The 17,592-nt window shown below is 50.8% G+C and overlaps 1 protein-coding gene across 4 annotated transcripts in view; it reads left to right on the plus strand.

The window, feature by feature from the left end:
* The first annotated feature begins 210 nt into the window (after positions 1 to 210).
* GSE1 (Gse1 coiled-coil protein) overlaps positions 211 to 17,592 on the plus strand; it is a 486,852-nt gene continuing 469,470 nt past the window's right edge. For all 4 annotated transcript variants that reach the window (XM_040329398.1, XM_040329399.1, XM_040329400.1 and 1 more), the window contains exon 1: positions 211 to 1,875. In XM_040329398.1, coding sequence (XP_040185332.1) covers positions 226 to 1,875 — 1,650 coding nt within the window. In that variant the 5' untranslated portion in view covers positions 211 to 225. The remainder of the gene's footprint in view (positions 1,876 to 17,592) is intronic.

The following is a 17,592-nucleotide window of genomic DNA, read 5'->3' on the forward strand; positions in this document are numbered from 1 at the left end:
GTGATAATGTTGCCCGGGTGTGAGGTTGCTGTAACAATCCGTTTCTCGGCTCCGGTGCCCCCGTCTTTCTCGGTTGCAGTCCCCCTCCCCGGGCAGTGAAGGGGTTACAGCGGGCGGCCATGTGCTCTGCCAGGGGGCGTCTCCCAGCCGGAGCTCAGCCCGCAGCGGGCTCTCCAGCACACAGCGCCCCACAGTGGGCGGGTCCGCAGAAAGTTTGGGCGCAGGATGAGTGACCCGGCGGGCGCCCCGATGTCCCGCAAGCAGCGTCTGATGGCGGCGGTGGAGGAGGAGGAGGACTGTGCCCCCGGAGCGGGTGTCGTGTATTGCTTCATCTGCGGCGGAGGGGTGCCCCGCGGGCGGGAGGTCCGGCTGTCGGTGCGGTCCCCGGCCCGGGACGGGTGTCCGTTCTTCCCATTCCTCCAGCAGCAGGACCCCGCTCCCGGCGCCGACCCCCTGAGCCCCGGCGGGTGTGCCCGGGTGTGCCAGGTGTGCCAGCGCTTCCTGGGCGCGCAGTGGGACGCGTTTGAACGCAGCCGGACCCCGCTGGAGAAACGCATGTATTGGCTGAAGAGGCCGTACCAGTGCGGGGAGGGGGGTGCCCGATCACACCCGAGAGACTGGAACCCCCACTATGACTCCGACTTATCCGACTTATCAGACCACCCACTGAGCGATCCTGAGGAGGGTCCCCCCCACTGGACCCCTCCCCGCCCCCCAGAGAACGGGCACCCCATCATCTGCTACATCTGCGGTGGGCACGGCGCCCCCCATGCCATCCACGTACAGAAGCAGGAGAACTCCCCCGAGACGCCCTTTTTCCCGTTCCTTTGGCTGCACGCCCCGCCGCCCGGCGCTCAAGCTATCACCGCCGGCGGCAGCGCCCGGGCGTGTGCCAACTGCTACTCTTCCCTCATGCAGCAGTGGCAAAGCTTCGACATGGCCAACGTGCCCGTCCTGCAGCGGCTGTACGTGGTGCCCCTCCAGGATGAAAAGGGGGCGACGCCGCGACCCAGCGACCCCCAGGGCAAAGGCGTCTGCTACCTGTGCGGAGAGGACTGCGCCAACCAGGGAAAAACGATGCGCTCCAGGATTGCCAACGGCAGCGCCAAGTCCACCATGCACTTCCCCTTCATCGCCCAGATGCCTTGCCCGCCCGGCGCCCGAGGGATGACCCAGCACGGGGAGGTGCTGAGCTGCCGAAAGTGCCACGGGGTGTTAGAGGACATCTGGGCAATCTACCGGGCGTCGCAGAACGAGGAGCTCATTGAGTCCGTGCAGAGTTTCCTGGGCCGATACCACCAGGTGTTCACCGCCGCTGCCCCCAGCCCGAGCCGGAAAGCGCTCAACGCCCACCCGGCGCCCACCGCCATCTGTTACGTGTGCGGGGCAGAGCTGGGCCCCGGGGCCGAGTATCAACTGAGCATCAACCCGCCCAGCAGGTATGCCGACAAGGAGCCCTTCTTCCCTTTCCTCACCGTCTACCCGCCGGCGCCCATGGCCAAACCTCCCGACTCTACGGGCCTGGTGTCCACCTGCGGCCTCTGCTACCACGACCTTCTGGGCCAATGGTTCCAGCAGGAGATGAAGAAGCAGCAGCAGCCCAGCAGTCCCTGGTCCCGGCAGTACCAGGTGGAGACCTTCGTCTGCTTCTTCTGCCGCACCGAGAAGAAGAGGTTGCTGGGCCTGAAGACCGTCCAGCTCGCCAGGTTGCCCGTCTTCCTTTTGGCACCGAGAGGCGCCAACAGCTTGTTTGTGGACGACGGAAAGCAGCTGCTTATTGGAGCTTGTATGGAGTGCCGACCCTTGGCCATGGTGGGCTTGACTACGGCGCAGAGTGGATCCAGCTTATCGTCTTCACCGGCCGCCAGCCAAACAGTGAGTATCACTTGATGCACGTTTTTATGTTCTGTGCCCAACTGTCTGACGGTGCCCGGTGGATGTGGTAAAGGTTAGGTTTGGCATCATTGGGGTTGGACAAATTGAGGACATCAGTTATCAAACCCAACCAACAATAATATCATAACGATCAGGTTTCCTTCCAGCCCACCGCCACCAATTCTATTTGTCTGCCAGGCTTGTCCCATACATGCCAGGGACATGACCCCATAAATGCCACGGACATGACCCCATACATGCCACGGACATGACCCCATACATGCCAGGGACATGACCCCATAAATGCCACGGACATGACCTCATACATGCCAGGGACATGACCCCATACATGCCACGGACATGACCCCATAAATGCCACGGACATGACCCCATACATGCCAGGGACATGACCCCATACATGCCACGGACATGACCCCATAAATGCCACGGACATGACCCCATAAATGCCACGGACATGACCACATACATGCCAGGGACATGACCCCATAAATGCCACAGACATGACCACATACATGCCACGGACATGACCCCATGCATGTCACGGACATGACCCCATACATGCCACAGACATGACCCTATACATGCCATGGACAAGACCCCTTACATGCCAGGGACATGACCCCATACATGCCACGGACATGACCCCATAAATGCAACGGACATGACCCCATACATACCACGGACATGACCCCATAAATGCCACAGACATGACCCCATAAATGCAACGGACATGACCCCATAAATGCCACAGACATGACCCCATAAATGCAACGGACATGACCCCATACATACCACGGACATGACCCCATAAATGCCACGGACATGACCCCATACATGCCACGGACATGACCCCATACATGCCACGGAAATGACCCCATAAATGCCACGGACATGACCCCATAAATGCCACGGACATGACCCCATACATGCCACGGACATGACCCCATAAATGCCACGGACATGACCACATACATGCCAGGGACCTGACCCCCATACATGCCACAGACATGACCCTATACATGCCACGGACATGACCCCATACATGCCAGGGACATGACCCCCCATACATGCCACGGACATGACCCTATACATTCCACGGACATGACCCTATACATGCCACGGACATGACCCCATACATGCCAGGGACATGACCCCATACATGCCATGGACATGACCCCATACATGCCAGGGACATGACCCCATACATGCCACGGACATGACCCTTATACATGCCACGGACAGATGTGCGTCATCATTTCCCAGTAGTCAGTGGGCAGCGCAGAGGGCTAGGTTGCCATAACAACGGGGGGCGGGCACCCGTTGTTATGGCAACCTGTATACTTTACAGCGCATTACTGCGCATGCGCGAGAACGGGGCGGTGCATGCTGGTCGCTCAGCTGCACCGTATGCCGGAAACTTCACATGCCCACAAGCAAAATGACAACGGCCAGCAATGAATTCTATACGTTTATTTTGGCTATTAAACGCGACTGCGAGGGACGAATCAATCTAAAAAATGTGAGTATTAAATAGCAATGTCATTAACTCGAGTTTTAGTAAATCATCTCCAAACAGCCAAAAAAAAATCTGATGGGTTGTCCAAAAAAAATTATTTGGATATACTTTAATTTAGAGAAAAAGTTTTTTTTTTGGATAGAGTAAGGGAGGGTTATAACATTTGTCAGTTTTTTTGGGGGGGAAATTTTCCTTCACTTCTTGTCCTTTAGCCACAACAGGAAGTGAGAGGAAATCCCTCCAAAGTGAGGGAATCCCTGAACTTGCGTCCCCATTGGAGGATTTAATTCCTGTTCTGGCGACAACCCCAAAACTAGGATTTTCTTTCACTTTCACTCTCGGTGATAACGGTCACCGGGACAAATAGAGAGGGGGAGGGGGGCTCTCCTTAATGGGGACACAGGCAGCTCATCTGCTGGTCCATAGGAGAGATCTGCCTGGCTCCTTGGTGGAATTTGCCTCTGAAATCACTTTGTCCAACCCGGGGGAATGATGCAGGAAGTTCTGTTTTTGCTTATTTGGAAAAAATGTTTTAAAAAAATGCTTTGAGGACTTTAAAAACTTTTGTAATAGTAAATATCAGTGTGTGTAGACTGAATGTTCCATGACAGGGGTCTTCACACTGCAGCCTGTGGGCCCCATCCGGCTCGCAACAAGATTTTACTCAGCCCGCAGCTTGGGTCAGCGGTGTAGCCATAATGTGCGCAGATTGAGGATTAAGGTCAGCAGAGGTTGCCCATGGTCTCTGCTTCAACACCCCCCCCCCCTAACCCGCATCTGGACTCTGTATAGGGGGGACTATGATGGGGCTCCTTTCTATAAGAGGGACTCTAATGGGGACCCTGATGTAAGGTGGACTCTGATTTAAGAACGCTAATGGGGAGGGTGAAGGGGGTCTATGATGTGGATCCTGATGTAAGGGGGGTCAATTTTGGGGACTCTAATGTTAAGGGGAAATCTGATGGGGACCCTGACGTAAGGGGGGGGCTCTAATGGGGTTACTGATGTAAGGGGGTCTATGATGGGGACTCTGATGTTAGGGGGGATCTGATGGGTACCCTGACTTAAGGGCGGACTCTAATGGGGACCCTGATGTAAAGTGGACTCTGATTTAGGAACACTAATGGGGAGGGAGAAGGGGGTCTATGATGTGGATCCTGATGTAAGGGGGTAAATGTTGGGGACTCTTATGTTAGGGGGAATCTGATTGGGACCCTGACGTAAGGGGGGGCTCTAATGCCCCGTACACATGATCTGATTATCGGACGAATGATCGTCCTTTTTTTTTTGTATTTGCTTATCTCACGTCGAATCTGATGAGTTTACTGAAGTCACGAAAATTATCGTACGACAGAATAACAATGTGAAAGTGATGTCATGCGGTGTAATGCATCTGTATTGCATTTTCGAACGACAGCTGTACTGATTAAACGAAAATCGCACCACCTGGCATCGTACGAAAAACAAATTCCGTGCATGTCCGATAGAATAATATCGGATGAACTGTCCTGGTTGGCTCTCAAAAGCTCTGTACTAACGATCCGATTATCGTATGATCAATGCGAATGCAGTATTTTTCGTACGATTTTCGGATCATGTGTGGCTTAATGGGGATACCGATGTAAGGGGGGACTATGATGGTAACTCTGATGTTAGGGGGGATCTGATTGGGGACACTGACATAAGGGGGGACTCAGATGAGGACCCTGATGTAAGGGGGACTCTTATTTACGCAGAACGCCAATGGGGGGGGGGTCTATGATGGGAACTCTGATGTAAGGGGGGTTCTGATGGGGAGGGGATCTCTAATGGGGACCAAGATGTAAGGGAACTCTATTGAGACACTGATGTAAGAGGGACTATGATGCAGACTCTGATGTTAGCGGGGATCTGATGGGGACCCTGATGTAAGAGGAACTCTAATGGGGACCCTGTTGTAAGGGGAACACTAATGGGAACACTGATATAAGGGAGACTCTAATTAAGTCAGTAATGTAAGGGGAGATTCTAATGAGGACTATGATGGGGACTTTGATGTTAGGGGGGATCTGATGGGGACCCTGACATAAGGAGGGACTCAAATGAGGACCCTGATGTAAGGGGGGCTTTTATTTACAGAGAACGCCAATGGGGCTGGGGGTGGGGGGTCTATGATGGGAACTCTGATGTAAGGGGGGTTCTGATTGGGACCCTGACATAGGGGAGGGGGAACTATAATGGGGACCCAGATGTAAGGAAGCTCTATTGGGACACTGATGCAAGAGAGACTATGATGGAAACTCTGATGTTGGGGGGGATCTTATGGGGACCCTGATGTAAGAGGAACTCTAATGGGGCCCCCATTGTTAGGGTAACACTAATGGGGACCCCGTTGTTAGGGGAACACTAATGGGGACCCCGTTATTAGGGGAACACTAATGGGGACACTGATATAAGGGAGACTCTAATTAGGTCAGCGATGTAAGGGGAGACTCTGAGGATTCTGATGTAAAGGGTTTCTGATGGGGAGTCTGATGTAAAGGGGACTCTGTTGGTGACCCTGATGTAAGGGGAGACTCTAATGAGGATTCTGATGTAAAGGGTTTCTGATGGGGAGTCTGATGTAAAGGGGACTCTGTTGGTGACCCTGATGTAAGGGGAGACTCTAATGAGGATTCTGATGTAAAGGGGACTCTGATGGGGAGTCTGATGTAAAGGGGACTCTCTGTTGGTGACCCTGATGTAAAGGGTAGACTGCAACGTAAGGGGATTTTTTATTTTTTGGGCCTGGAAATATTAGTAAAATCTATAATGTAGCGCTCATACATGGAAAGTTTGGAGACCTCTGCTTTATAGGGAAATAGAAGGCATATAATAGAAATGTGTGACTTGCATTCCTCCAGAAGCCAGGGAACTACAAGTCTCAACATGTACTGCCAGCTGGAGACTCGCAGCTCCCCAGCGACTGGATGGTGCAAACATCTAAACTTAAACTATCAACTTCGAGCCAAGTCAAACCCATGAGCTTTGAAGGACCCTGCGGTGGTTTGTCTGGGTCCTGGTGGTGTGGCCTGGTGCTGGCCGGACCCTGCGGTGGTTTGTCTGGGTCCTGGTGGTGTGGCCCGGTGCTGGCCGGACCCTGCGGTGGTTTGTCTGGGTCCTGGTGGTGTGGCCCGGTGCTGGCCGGACCCTGCGGTGGTTTGTCCGGGTCCTGGTGGTGTGGCCTGGTGCTGGCCGGACCCTGCGGTGGTTTGTCTGGGTCCTGGTGGTGTGGCCCGGTGCTGGCCGGACCCTGCGGTGGTTTGTCCGAGTCCTGGTGGTGTGGCCCAGTGCTGGCCGGACCCTGCGGTGGTTTGTCCGGGTCCTGGTGGTGTGGCCCGGTGCTGGCCGGACCCTGCGGTGGTTTGTCCGGGTTCTGGTGGTGTGGCCCGGTGCTGGCCGGACCCTGCGGTGGTTTGTCCGGGTCCTGGTGGTGTGGCCCGGTGCTGGCCGGACCCTGCGGTGGTTTGTCCGGGTCCTGGTGGTGTGGCCCGGTGCTGGCCGGACCCTGCGGTGGTTTGTCCGGGTTCTGGTGGTGTGGCCCGGTGCTGGCCGGACCCTGCGGTGGTTTGTCCGGGTCCTGGTGGTGTGGCCCGGTGCTGGCCGGGCGGCAGGCATCCTGTTTTGGAATGCAGCACAAATTCCAGAAGTGCTTCCTAAGGATTTCCCCGCTTCTTTGAAGATTGACAGCTCCGGGGTCACATGACCCGCAGAGGAAGCCTTGCTGCCGAATTGCGGGATTAGTGACACTTTTGTCTCCAGTGAAATTAGTGAGGGGGTAAGATTGTGTGTAAGAACATCTCTCTGATAGAAGTGGCTGGTGCCAAACTGTCCCGAGGCCATGCAGCCTGTCAATAATTCAGCAGTTGTCTCACCGGCGAGGGCCGGGGGGGGGGAGGAGGAGAGAAAGAGCGGCCTGTGTGTCGCCCAAGATTGGCACAAGGCAAACATTCCTTGGGGGTTCATTAAAATCTGAAGCCTATTGGGCAGAGTGAGCGGGAAGGTTGCACAGTTGGTGGGGGGCAATTTTTCAAATTGTTGGAAAATAATAGTGTTTCTAAATGTTACCTAATTTTTACACATCTACCAAATGTAATAGTCTTTGTATATGGCTACTGTGTGTTCATCGAAGATGTGGAGGAACGTCATGGGGGGAATAATTATTTAGGGGCTGCTGGCGAACCGGCAGATATCCAATGGTGAGTAGTCAGATCATCAATCGTTCCTCTGATGGTAAAGGGCACATATCTGATTCTTCCTCTGATGGTGAACTTCACCATCAGAGGAAGAATCCGATATGTGCCCTTTACCATCAGAGGAATGATCCAACATCTGCCCTTCACCATCAGAGGAATGATCTGCCCTTCACCATCAGAGGAATGATCTGCCCTTCACCATCAGAGGAATGATCTGCCCTTCACCATCAGAGGAATGATCCAACATCTGCCCTTCACCATCAGAGGAATGATCCAACATCTGCCCTTCACCATCAGAGGAATGATCCAACATCTGCCCTTCACCATCAGAGGAATGATCCAACATCTGCCCTTCACCATCAGAGGAATGATCCAACATCTGCCCTTCACCATCAGAGGAATGATCGACATCTGCCCTTCACCATCTGAGGAATGATCCAACATCTGCCCTTCACCATCAGAGGAATGATCGACATCTGCCCTTCACCATCTGAGGAATGATCCAACATCTGCCCTTCACCATCAGAGGAATGATCGACATCTGCCCTTCACCATCAGATGAATGATCCAACATCTGCCCTTCACCATTAGAGGAATGATCGACATCTGCCCTTCACCATCAGAGGAATGATCTGCTCTTCACCATCAGAGGAAGAATCCGATATCTGCCCTTCACCATCAGAGGAATGATCCAACATCTGCCCTTCACCATCAGAGGAAGGATCTGCTCTTCACTATCAGAGAAACAAGATCTGCCCTTCACTATCAGAGGAACAGTCTGATATCTGCCCTTCACCAGGTGAGGTGAAGGGCAGATATCTGATTGTTCCTCTGATGTAAAGGGCAGATATCTGATTGTTCCTCTGATGATGAAGAGCAGATATCTGATCGATCCTCTGATGGTGAAGGGCAGATGTTGATCATCCCTCTGATGGTGAAGGGCAGATATCTGATCATTCCTCTGATGGTGAAGGGCAGATATCAGATTGTTTCTCTGATGGTGAAGGGCAGATATATCTGATCATTCCTCTGATGGTGAAGGGCAGATATCTGATCGTTCCTCTGATGGTGAAGGGCAAATATCTGATCATTCCTCTGATGGTGAAGGGCAAATATCTGATCATTCCTCTGATGGTGAAGGGCAGATATCTGATCATTCCTCTGATGGTGAAGGGCAGATATCTGATCATTCCTCTGATGGTGAAGGGCAGATATCTGATCTTTCTTCTAAAGTGAAGGGCAGATATCTAATCATTCCTCTGATGGTGAAGGGCAGATATCTAATCATTCCTCTGATGGTGAAGGGCAGATATCTGATCATTCCTCTGATGGTGAAGGGCAGATATCTGATCATTCCTCTGACGGTAAAGGGCAGATATCTGATCATTCCTCTGATGGTGAAGGGCAGATATCTGATCATTCCTCTGATGGTGAAGGACAGATATCTGATCGTTCCTCTGATGTTGAAGGGCAGATATCTGATCGTTCCTCTGATGGTGAAGGGCAGATATCTGATCATTCCTCTGATGGTGAAGGGAAGATATCTGATCATTCCTCTGATGGTGAAGGGCAGATATCTGATCATTCCTCTGACGGTAAAGGGCAGATATCTGATCGTTCCTCTGATGGTAAAGGGCAGATATTAGATTGTTTCTCTGATGGTGAAGGGCAGATATATCTGATCATTCCTCTATTGGTGGGCAGGCAAATATCCAATAGTTGCTCTGATGGTGAAGGGCAGATATCTGATTGTTCTTCCGGCGATCCTGCCACAAAGGTCCTTTTTCAGGCACTTCCTGTTATAGGGTCACTATGTCCAGCCCTTGTCTCCCAGTTGTGCTCCCGTGTTGGCACCCCGTCACCTGCATCCCTGCTGGAGACTACAAATGGTAATGCCAACAAACATTGCACAGGCATGGTCCACTCTTGTCACCATCGGGAAGCTGGTCCAGAGCAATGAGGTGCTACAAATGCCAGGAAGTGACAGGAAGTGACTGAAAGAGGAGGGTGGAGGAGATCAGCAGCACTGTGATGGTGAAAGGATGAAAAACAATACAAAATAATAGTTTATTATACACAGTGCATAGATCAAACCTAATGTCATCCATTAAGCCTCGTACACAATAAGAATATCAGACGATGAGCATGGGATTATAAGCAGGATGCCTGGACATACCAATAACCTGAGACCACACACTTTAATGTTTAAAATAAATAAATTTTATTAATTATAGATAAAAAACACTCAACTTTAATACATAATTTACCCCAACTATATATATATATATATATATATATATATATTTTTTTGGATAAAATGTGGCCGCGGCATAACCATTGGTTTATTTAAAATAATCATAAAATATTAACATCACATATTTCACCTTACACAAATCAACTGTAGATCCGCTGTTGGTTCTCCCCTGGAACGGCTGGCCCCGATCCAACGGAACCAGCTCTTCAGCCCTGGTTCACACTGGGTACGATTTGGAACGATTTGAGATGCGATTTCACATGTCAAATCGCATCTCAAATCGGCGGCAATTGTCGGCAATGGCACTGTCCTAATCAGTGCGACGCCGCATCTGCGATTTCAAAAAGTAGTTCCTGTACTACTTTTTGCGATTTCGGGCCGCGATTTACATTAAATTGCGGCCGAAATCGCGGCAAAATCGCAGCCGCGAAATCGCGGTAAAATCACGCATTTTACCGCGATTTTTAATTCGCAGCAGTGTGAACCTAGGCTTAAATAGGGATTTTCCCAAAGCTGGAAAGTTCTGGAAGGTCAGATGACCTTAACTGACCTATCCTGAACCCCTAAACCTCACAATTTTCCCCACTAACTGAAATGCCTTAACTAATCCTAACCTTTCCCGCCTGACCCAAAATATTGACCTATCCCAGCCTCAACTCTTACCCCTAGCAACTCACTGGGCTTAACCAATCCTAAGGATTCCCGCCTAAACACCTAAGGGAACCTAAAAACTGCCCCCTGCTATGAATCCCATGAGGAAAAGGGGGGCCTTGAAACAGCCTAATCCCCCCTTTCCCCATATTATTATTTTTTTTTTTACATGCTATCGAAAACCAATAGGTAACTAAAGTTGCGAAAATTCTCATACGACAGAATACAACTTCGGAAGTGATGGAATGTCGTGTATTATAATGTATTCTTTCGTTTCTGAGCATGCGTGTTTTTTCTTTGTGCAAATACTATACTAATTACTTGAAAATCATTCTTTTTGTTATCGTATGAGAAAAAATGTCCCTTCGGAATAATTTTGCATGAACTGTTGTGATCAGCTCTCGAAAGCTGTGTACTAACGATCAGATTATCGGACGATCGCTCCAAAAGCGATATTTTTCATCTGCTTGCCATTATCCCTGAGCTGTGACAGAGAATACGTCTTTTTTTTTTTTTTTCGGGAAGAAATAATCTTTAGAATTCACTAAAAGGTGCCACAACCTGCCCAAGAGTTTACAGGCGGGACCCCCCCCCCCCTCCCCTCCCTCCCTCCATGGCAGTGACACGGTGATGTAATGCAGCCGCGGTGGTTCTGCGGCTCCCAATGACGTCCCTCTCTGGGAATATACCAGCCGCCAGATGTGCTCTGCACGCCCAGCTGTCGCGGGGCCGTACTCGGAATATACAATGTTTATGTGGGATTTCCCTGCAGATACAACAGTTCTGCTGACGGAAGCATTGGAGAGGAGGCAGAATAGATGCCTCTCCTCTTCTCCCGCTTCATATTTCTTATTTTAGAAAAAAGAAAAAAAAAAAGAAAAAGCAACTTCCTCTCCGATCGCGGCGCAGCTGTCGGAAAACTGAGATGTGGTTTTCTTGGTCCGGTTCCCAAAAATCTGCCTCCAGAGTCTGCGAGTGGAGCTGTGTGGGTGCCCGCTGCTGGTGTCATGTGCCAGGGCTCTCACACCATCTGTGCCGGGCACGGCCAGTGTCTGCTGCCGCTGCCTTTTAACCCCTAAGGTTCTGACTCGGCGAGAGTCTCAGCCTAGACACCTGTTTTATTCAGACCGGGTAAATCCTAGTTGCCGATTTACCAGTATATCTAATTGGAGGTTCTTAAAGCGGAGGTTTCACGGCCAATCTTTTTTTTTTTTGAGCATTCAATGTGTTTTTACCTAACAAAGTAAAACTCACTTGTTTGGTGTCTTCAATTTTCGTCTGTCCTTTTTCTTTCAAAAGAAGAACTTTAAAAATAGCGATATAGGGATTTTCCATTTTGCTTGTGGGCATTGTGAAGCCCACAAGCACTGATTTCCGGGTAGCGGTGAATGCTTATCTCCCAGCATTCACCGCTCTTTCTCGTGCATGCGCAGTGTTTACGGCGAGTAGTGCTGTAAGCTTTCTGGTTGCCATCACAACGGGCGGCGTCATTGAAAGTTCACGCCCATTGTGATGGCATTCACAACAGTAGAATTACCCCCATCATTTTTGTTCCTATACCCCAATCACTTGGTTCCCACCATCCCAATTTTTGGTTCTCACGCCTCTTTTATTTGGTTTTTATATACCCTTTATTTGTCTCTTAGTGTTTTTAATTCCAATTCTCCAATTGTTTGGTTCAAATACTATCATTATTTGGTTCTTGTACTGAAATGCAGCCACTGTGCCCATCAAACGCAGCCACTGTGCCCATCAAACGCAGCCACTGTGCCCATCAAACGCAGCCACTGTGCCCATAAATTGCCGCCACTGTGCTCATCAGTTACCGCCACTGTGCCCATCAATTGCTGCCACTGTGCTCATCAATTGCCGCCACTGTGCCATCAAACGCAGCCACTGTGCCCATCAATTGCAGCCATTGTGCCATCAAACGCAGCCACTGTGTCTGTGCCCATCAATTGCCGCCAACTTGCCCCATCAATTGCCGCCAGTTTGCCCCATCAATTGCCGCCAGTTTGCCCCATCAAATGCTCCCAGTTTTCCCCATCAAATGCTGCCAGTTTGCCCCATCAAATGCTGCCAGTTTTCCCCATCAAATGCTGCCAGTTTGCCCCCCATCAAATGATGCCAGTTTTCCTCATCAAATGCTGCCAGTTTGCCCCATCAAATGCTGCCAGTTTTCCCCATCAAATGCTGCCAGTTTGCCCCATCAAATGTTGCCAGTTTTCCCCATCAAATGCTGCCAGTTTGCCCCATCAAATGATGCCAGTTTTCCCCATCAAAGGCTGCCAGTTTACCCCCCATCAAATGATGCCAGTTTGCCCCATCAAATGCTGCCAGTTTTCCCCATCAAATGCTGCCAGTTTTCCCCATCAAATGCTGCCAGTTTTCCCCATCAAATGCTGCCAGTTTGCCCCCCATCAAATGATGCCAGTTTTCCCCATCAAATGCCGCCAGTTTGCCCCATCAAATTCTGCCAGTTTTCCTCATCAAATGCCGCCAGTTTTCCCCATCAAATGCTGCCAGTTTTCCCCATCAAATGCTGCCAGTTTGCCCCCCATCAAATGCTGCCAGTTTTCCCCATCAAATGCTGCCAATTTGCCCCATCAATTGATGCCAGTTTTCCCCACCAAATGCCGCCACTTTGCCCCATCAAATGATGCCAGTTTGCCCCATCAAATGCAGCCAGTCCCCCCCCCTCCGCCCGGCACTTACTTTTCTCGGGTCAGCGCCATCCTCCACGCTCCCTCCAAGCCCTCGATGTCTTCTCCCGTCCTCTTCATGTCATCTCTGCTATGATTGGATGCCTGATGGGCGTTAAATCACAGCGCCTGTAGCTTCAGCCAATCAGGTGACCGGTAACCAGACCTGGTGCACCTGATTGGCTGAGAAGCGGGTCAGGGTTAGGGAGGCGATTCCTCAACATAGCACTGTTTAAACAGTGCATTCGGTGCGAGAATCCCATCAGGAAAAGGCCTGGAAGAAGAACCCAGCAGAGAGGCTGAGCTGGGAGCTCCGATGTGGAGACCTCACTTCCGGGGTCCCTGAGAGATAGGAAGGCCGGCAGTGATTCAGCCTACCACAAACCTGCTTTGTGAGTTTTGGGTGACATTTTCCCCGCGACAGTTTGCATCCTAGCTCCTCCCACTTTGGCATAACAGAGGGTGTTAATTTAATGCACAGAAGTAGATTTCAGAGGATGAACAGGATCCGGGGAGGTGTGACCCTTTAAGTGCTGAAAAAAATTGGGAGTATTTCGGCGTGTTTTATCTTACCATCTGTGGCTGGCTGGCTGGGTGGTATTTTGTTCTTTCAGCTGGGACGGCGTCCAATTCAGCTGTCACTTTGACCCGAGACTCAGAATAGCGGATGGTATGTGCCAAGGAGGGAGGGTGAGGGCGGGGGCGGGGGGCACCGCTGGAGCCTGACCAATTAGGGGCCTGTTGTAGGGGATCAAGGTGAGTTTACTTTATTATATTTATTTATGAGAACGTCTGCTGCCGGTTTGGCTGAATGTAGTTCAGGGAAGAGGAGCTCAGTCTTCAATACAACCCGATAATGAGGAAGAACCCAATATAGAGCCCAGAGAGCTTACACTCTAATGCCCCTCCCCTCACACACTATGGGGCAGATTCTCGTAGATCGCCGCGGTGTAACGTATCTCATTTACGTTACGCCGCCGCAAGTTTTACGGGCAAGTGCTTGATTCACAAAGCACTTGCCTGTATAGTTGCGGTGGCGTAGCGTAAATCCCCCGGCGCAAGCCCGCCTAATTCAAATGATCCGGGTAGGGGGCGTGGATCATTTAAATCAGGCGCGTTCCCGCGCCGAACGTACTGCGCATGCGCCGTCCCTAAAATTTCCCGACGTGCATTGTGCTAAATGATGTCGCAAGGACGTCATTGGTTTCGACGTGAACGTAAATGGCGTTCATCCCCATTCACGGACGACTTACGCAAACAACGTAAATTTTAAAATTTTGACACGGGAACGACGGCCATACTTAACATTGGTTGCCCCTCATATAGCAGGGGCAACTTTACGCGTCGCAAATCTAACGTAAACGTTGTATCTTCACTGCGTCGACCGCGCGTACGTTCGGGGATTCGCGTATTTTGCTAATTTGCATACTCGATCGGGAAAACTACGGAAGCGGAAAAAAAAAATTGCATTTAAGATCCGACAGCGTAAGAGCCTTACGCCTGTCGGATCTAATGGATATCTATGCGTAACTGATTCTAAGAATCAGTCGCATAGATACGACGGCCCAGATTAGGACTTACAGCGGCGCACATGGCGTTGCGCCGTCGTAAGCCCTTTCAGAATCTGGGCCTTTTATTATCGTACATTTATATAGCACTGACATATACCGCAGTGCTGTACAGACAACACTGAGCCAGTCACATCAGTCTCTGTACCAGAAGAGCTTACACTCTAATGCCCCTCCCCCATCACACACTATTATTATTATACATTTATATAGCGCTGACATATACCGCAGTGCTGTACAGACAACACTGAGCTAGTCACATCAGTCTCTGTAACCTTTTCCCAGGATCACGGTGAGCTGCGGGCAGGATTTTTTAGGCGAGGCCGCGGCTTCGGCCTAGTCTGCTGCCTTTTCCCAGGATCGCAGTGGACTAGGCCGAAGCCGCGGCCTCGCCTAAAAACTCCTGCCGGCGGGGTGTTCATCAGGAAAAAAAAACTTGATTCAAATCTTGATTCAAATCGCCCAGCCCTACCTGATGGGACTTGTAGTTTCACAACAGCTGGAGGGCCACCAGTTTGAGACCCCTGGTGTAGTTCCTCGGGCCTGCCCTGAAAGTCTTGGGAGGGTGTGGATATGGCCTTCTGGCTTGGTTCGCCCTCTCTCATGGGGAGTCCCTTTGGGGGAGCCCCACCTAGTACTTGGGGCTGATCTGTTTCGGCTCGGTGGGCCAGTGAGTTCCTCAGTCCCCGTCAGGAGCCTTGCACCCCAGGGGATCAGGGTAAGGGTCCTTCCTCTTCGGTGGAGGTCCGTGTGTACACCCGGTGCACTTTTTTGTGTTCTCATGTTTTGTGTGTGCACTTTTTTTTTGCACTGGGTGTTAGTCTGAAGCCCCGTACACACGACTGAGGAACTCGACGGGCGAAACACATCGTTTTCCTCGTCGAGTTCCTTGTTAGGCTGTCGAGGAACTCGACAAGCCAATTTTCTCCATTCCCGTCAAGGAAATAGAGAACATGCTCTCTTATTGGCTCGTCGAGTTTCTTGACAGTTTTCTCGACGAAAATGTACACACGACCGGTTTCCTCGGCAAAAAATATCTCCCAGCAAGTTTCTTGCTGGTTTTTGCCGAGAAACTCGGTCGTGTGTACGAGGCCTGAGTGTGTTTCACATACCACAGGCTTTAAAAAAACGGGGGTCTCCAAACTTTTTCAAACAAAGGGTCAGTTTACTGCTATTCAAACCTTAGGGGGGCCAGACTGTGGCCAATGGAAGTGGAAAATCAGTGGGAGTAAATAATGCCGTAGGCTTGGTGGTCAGTGGGAGTAAAAAAAATTGGGAGGGAAAGTGCCCCATCATTGGCATCAATGAGAGGAATAGTGCCTCATCATTGGGAGGAATAGTGCCCCATCACCACCTGCCCCACCCTATTAGATTGTAAGCTCTTCTGAGCAGGGACCTTTTAATCCTCTTGTATTTTATTGTATTGTAACTGTATTGTCTCCCTTTTATATTGTAAAGCGCTGTGTAAACTGTTGGCGCTATATAAATTCTGTATAATAATAATAATAATAATAAGGCCCAGCCTGGCCTGGCTCGCTCCTTTCATTTTATTGAATTTCATCACGATTTTATTGAATTTCATCACGTACCTGCACACCTTTGATTAAAGTGTTTCTACCGGGGGGTGATGCCTGCAGATGCAGGAAAAAAAAGCATCTGGAATGCGCCGAAACACGTTAAAAATGCGCATGCAGAAACGCATCCAGGAACGGGTCTGGCGTGCGTTTTCGTGGTGCGAAGCAGCCGTAAAAGTGACATTTGGTGGTTTTCCTCAGAATCCCCCATCCAGTGCCTCAGAGATGATGTGCTGTGAGGTCAGATGAGATTTTATTGGTTTATACATTGCTGGTAATTGTTTTTAGCACAAGCAGAGTTGTATTGGACGCTCAGGGGACGCTCATGGCGGTCTGGCGCAGCAGGGGTTCCGGGGGGGGGGGGGGGGGGGGTCGGCTCATAGGTGTGATGTGCTGTCTATACATTCTGCATGCCGTGCTCTGAGGTGATTGTGAAATATGACTGCGGCGCGGCCTGGAGGAACAAACAGGTCCTTGAGGGGAGATTTCAGGGAAACAGACCCGTCTATTCATGGCAGTGTCCTGATGTCATTGTCCTGAGATGGCGACCCGAGTTCCCCCCAAACAGAGGCCCTTTGTGTGCCGGGGGGACCCTCTGAGTGCTATTATTCCCCTACAGACAGAGAGCTGGCCGGGCCAGGAGCTGACAGTCACTGAGAGCAAACACGCATGAAACACGCACGAAACACGCAGGAAACACGCCCGCCGCATAGTGTGACTTCATTATCCTCCACTTCTCAGTATCTGTACTTAGGGCCAGATTCAGGTACATCGGCGCATCTTTGAGCCGGCGTAGCGCATCTTATATGCGCTACGCCGACGTAACATTGAGAGGCAAGCAGAGTATTCACAAAGCACTTGCTCCTATATTTACGCCAGCGTAACGTAAATAGGCCGGTGTAAGCCCGCCTAATTCAAAGTAGGCAGGTAGTGGGCGTGTTGTATTAAAATGAGTCGTGACCCCATGTAAATGCATGGCCGTACGAACGGCGCTTGTGCGCGCATGCTCAGAATCACGTCGCATATACTCCCTAAGATACGACGGCTCAATGCGTACGACGTGAACGTCACTTACGCCCAGCCCCATTCACGTACGACTTACGTAAACGACGTAAAATACGACGCTGTTCCCGCACCCATACCTTAACATGACTTACCCCTGCTTTATGAGGGGTAAACTTACGCCGGACGCACGCCTTACGTAAACGGCGTAGCTT

Source organism: Rana temporaria, chromosome 11, assembly GCF_905171775.1.
Source record: "Rana temporaria chromosome 11, aRanTem1.1, whole genome shotgun sequence".
Lineage (NCBI taxonomy): Eukaryota > Metazoa > Chordata > Amphibia > Anura > Ranidae > Rana > Rana temporaria.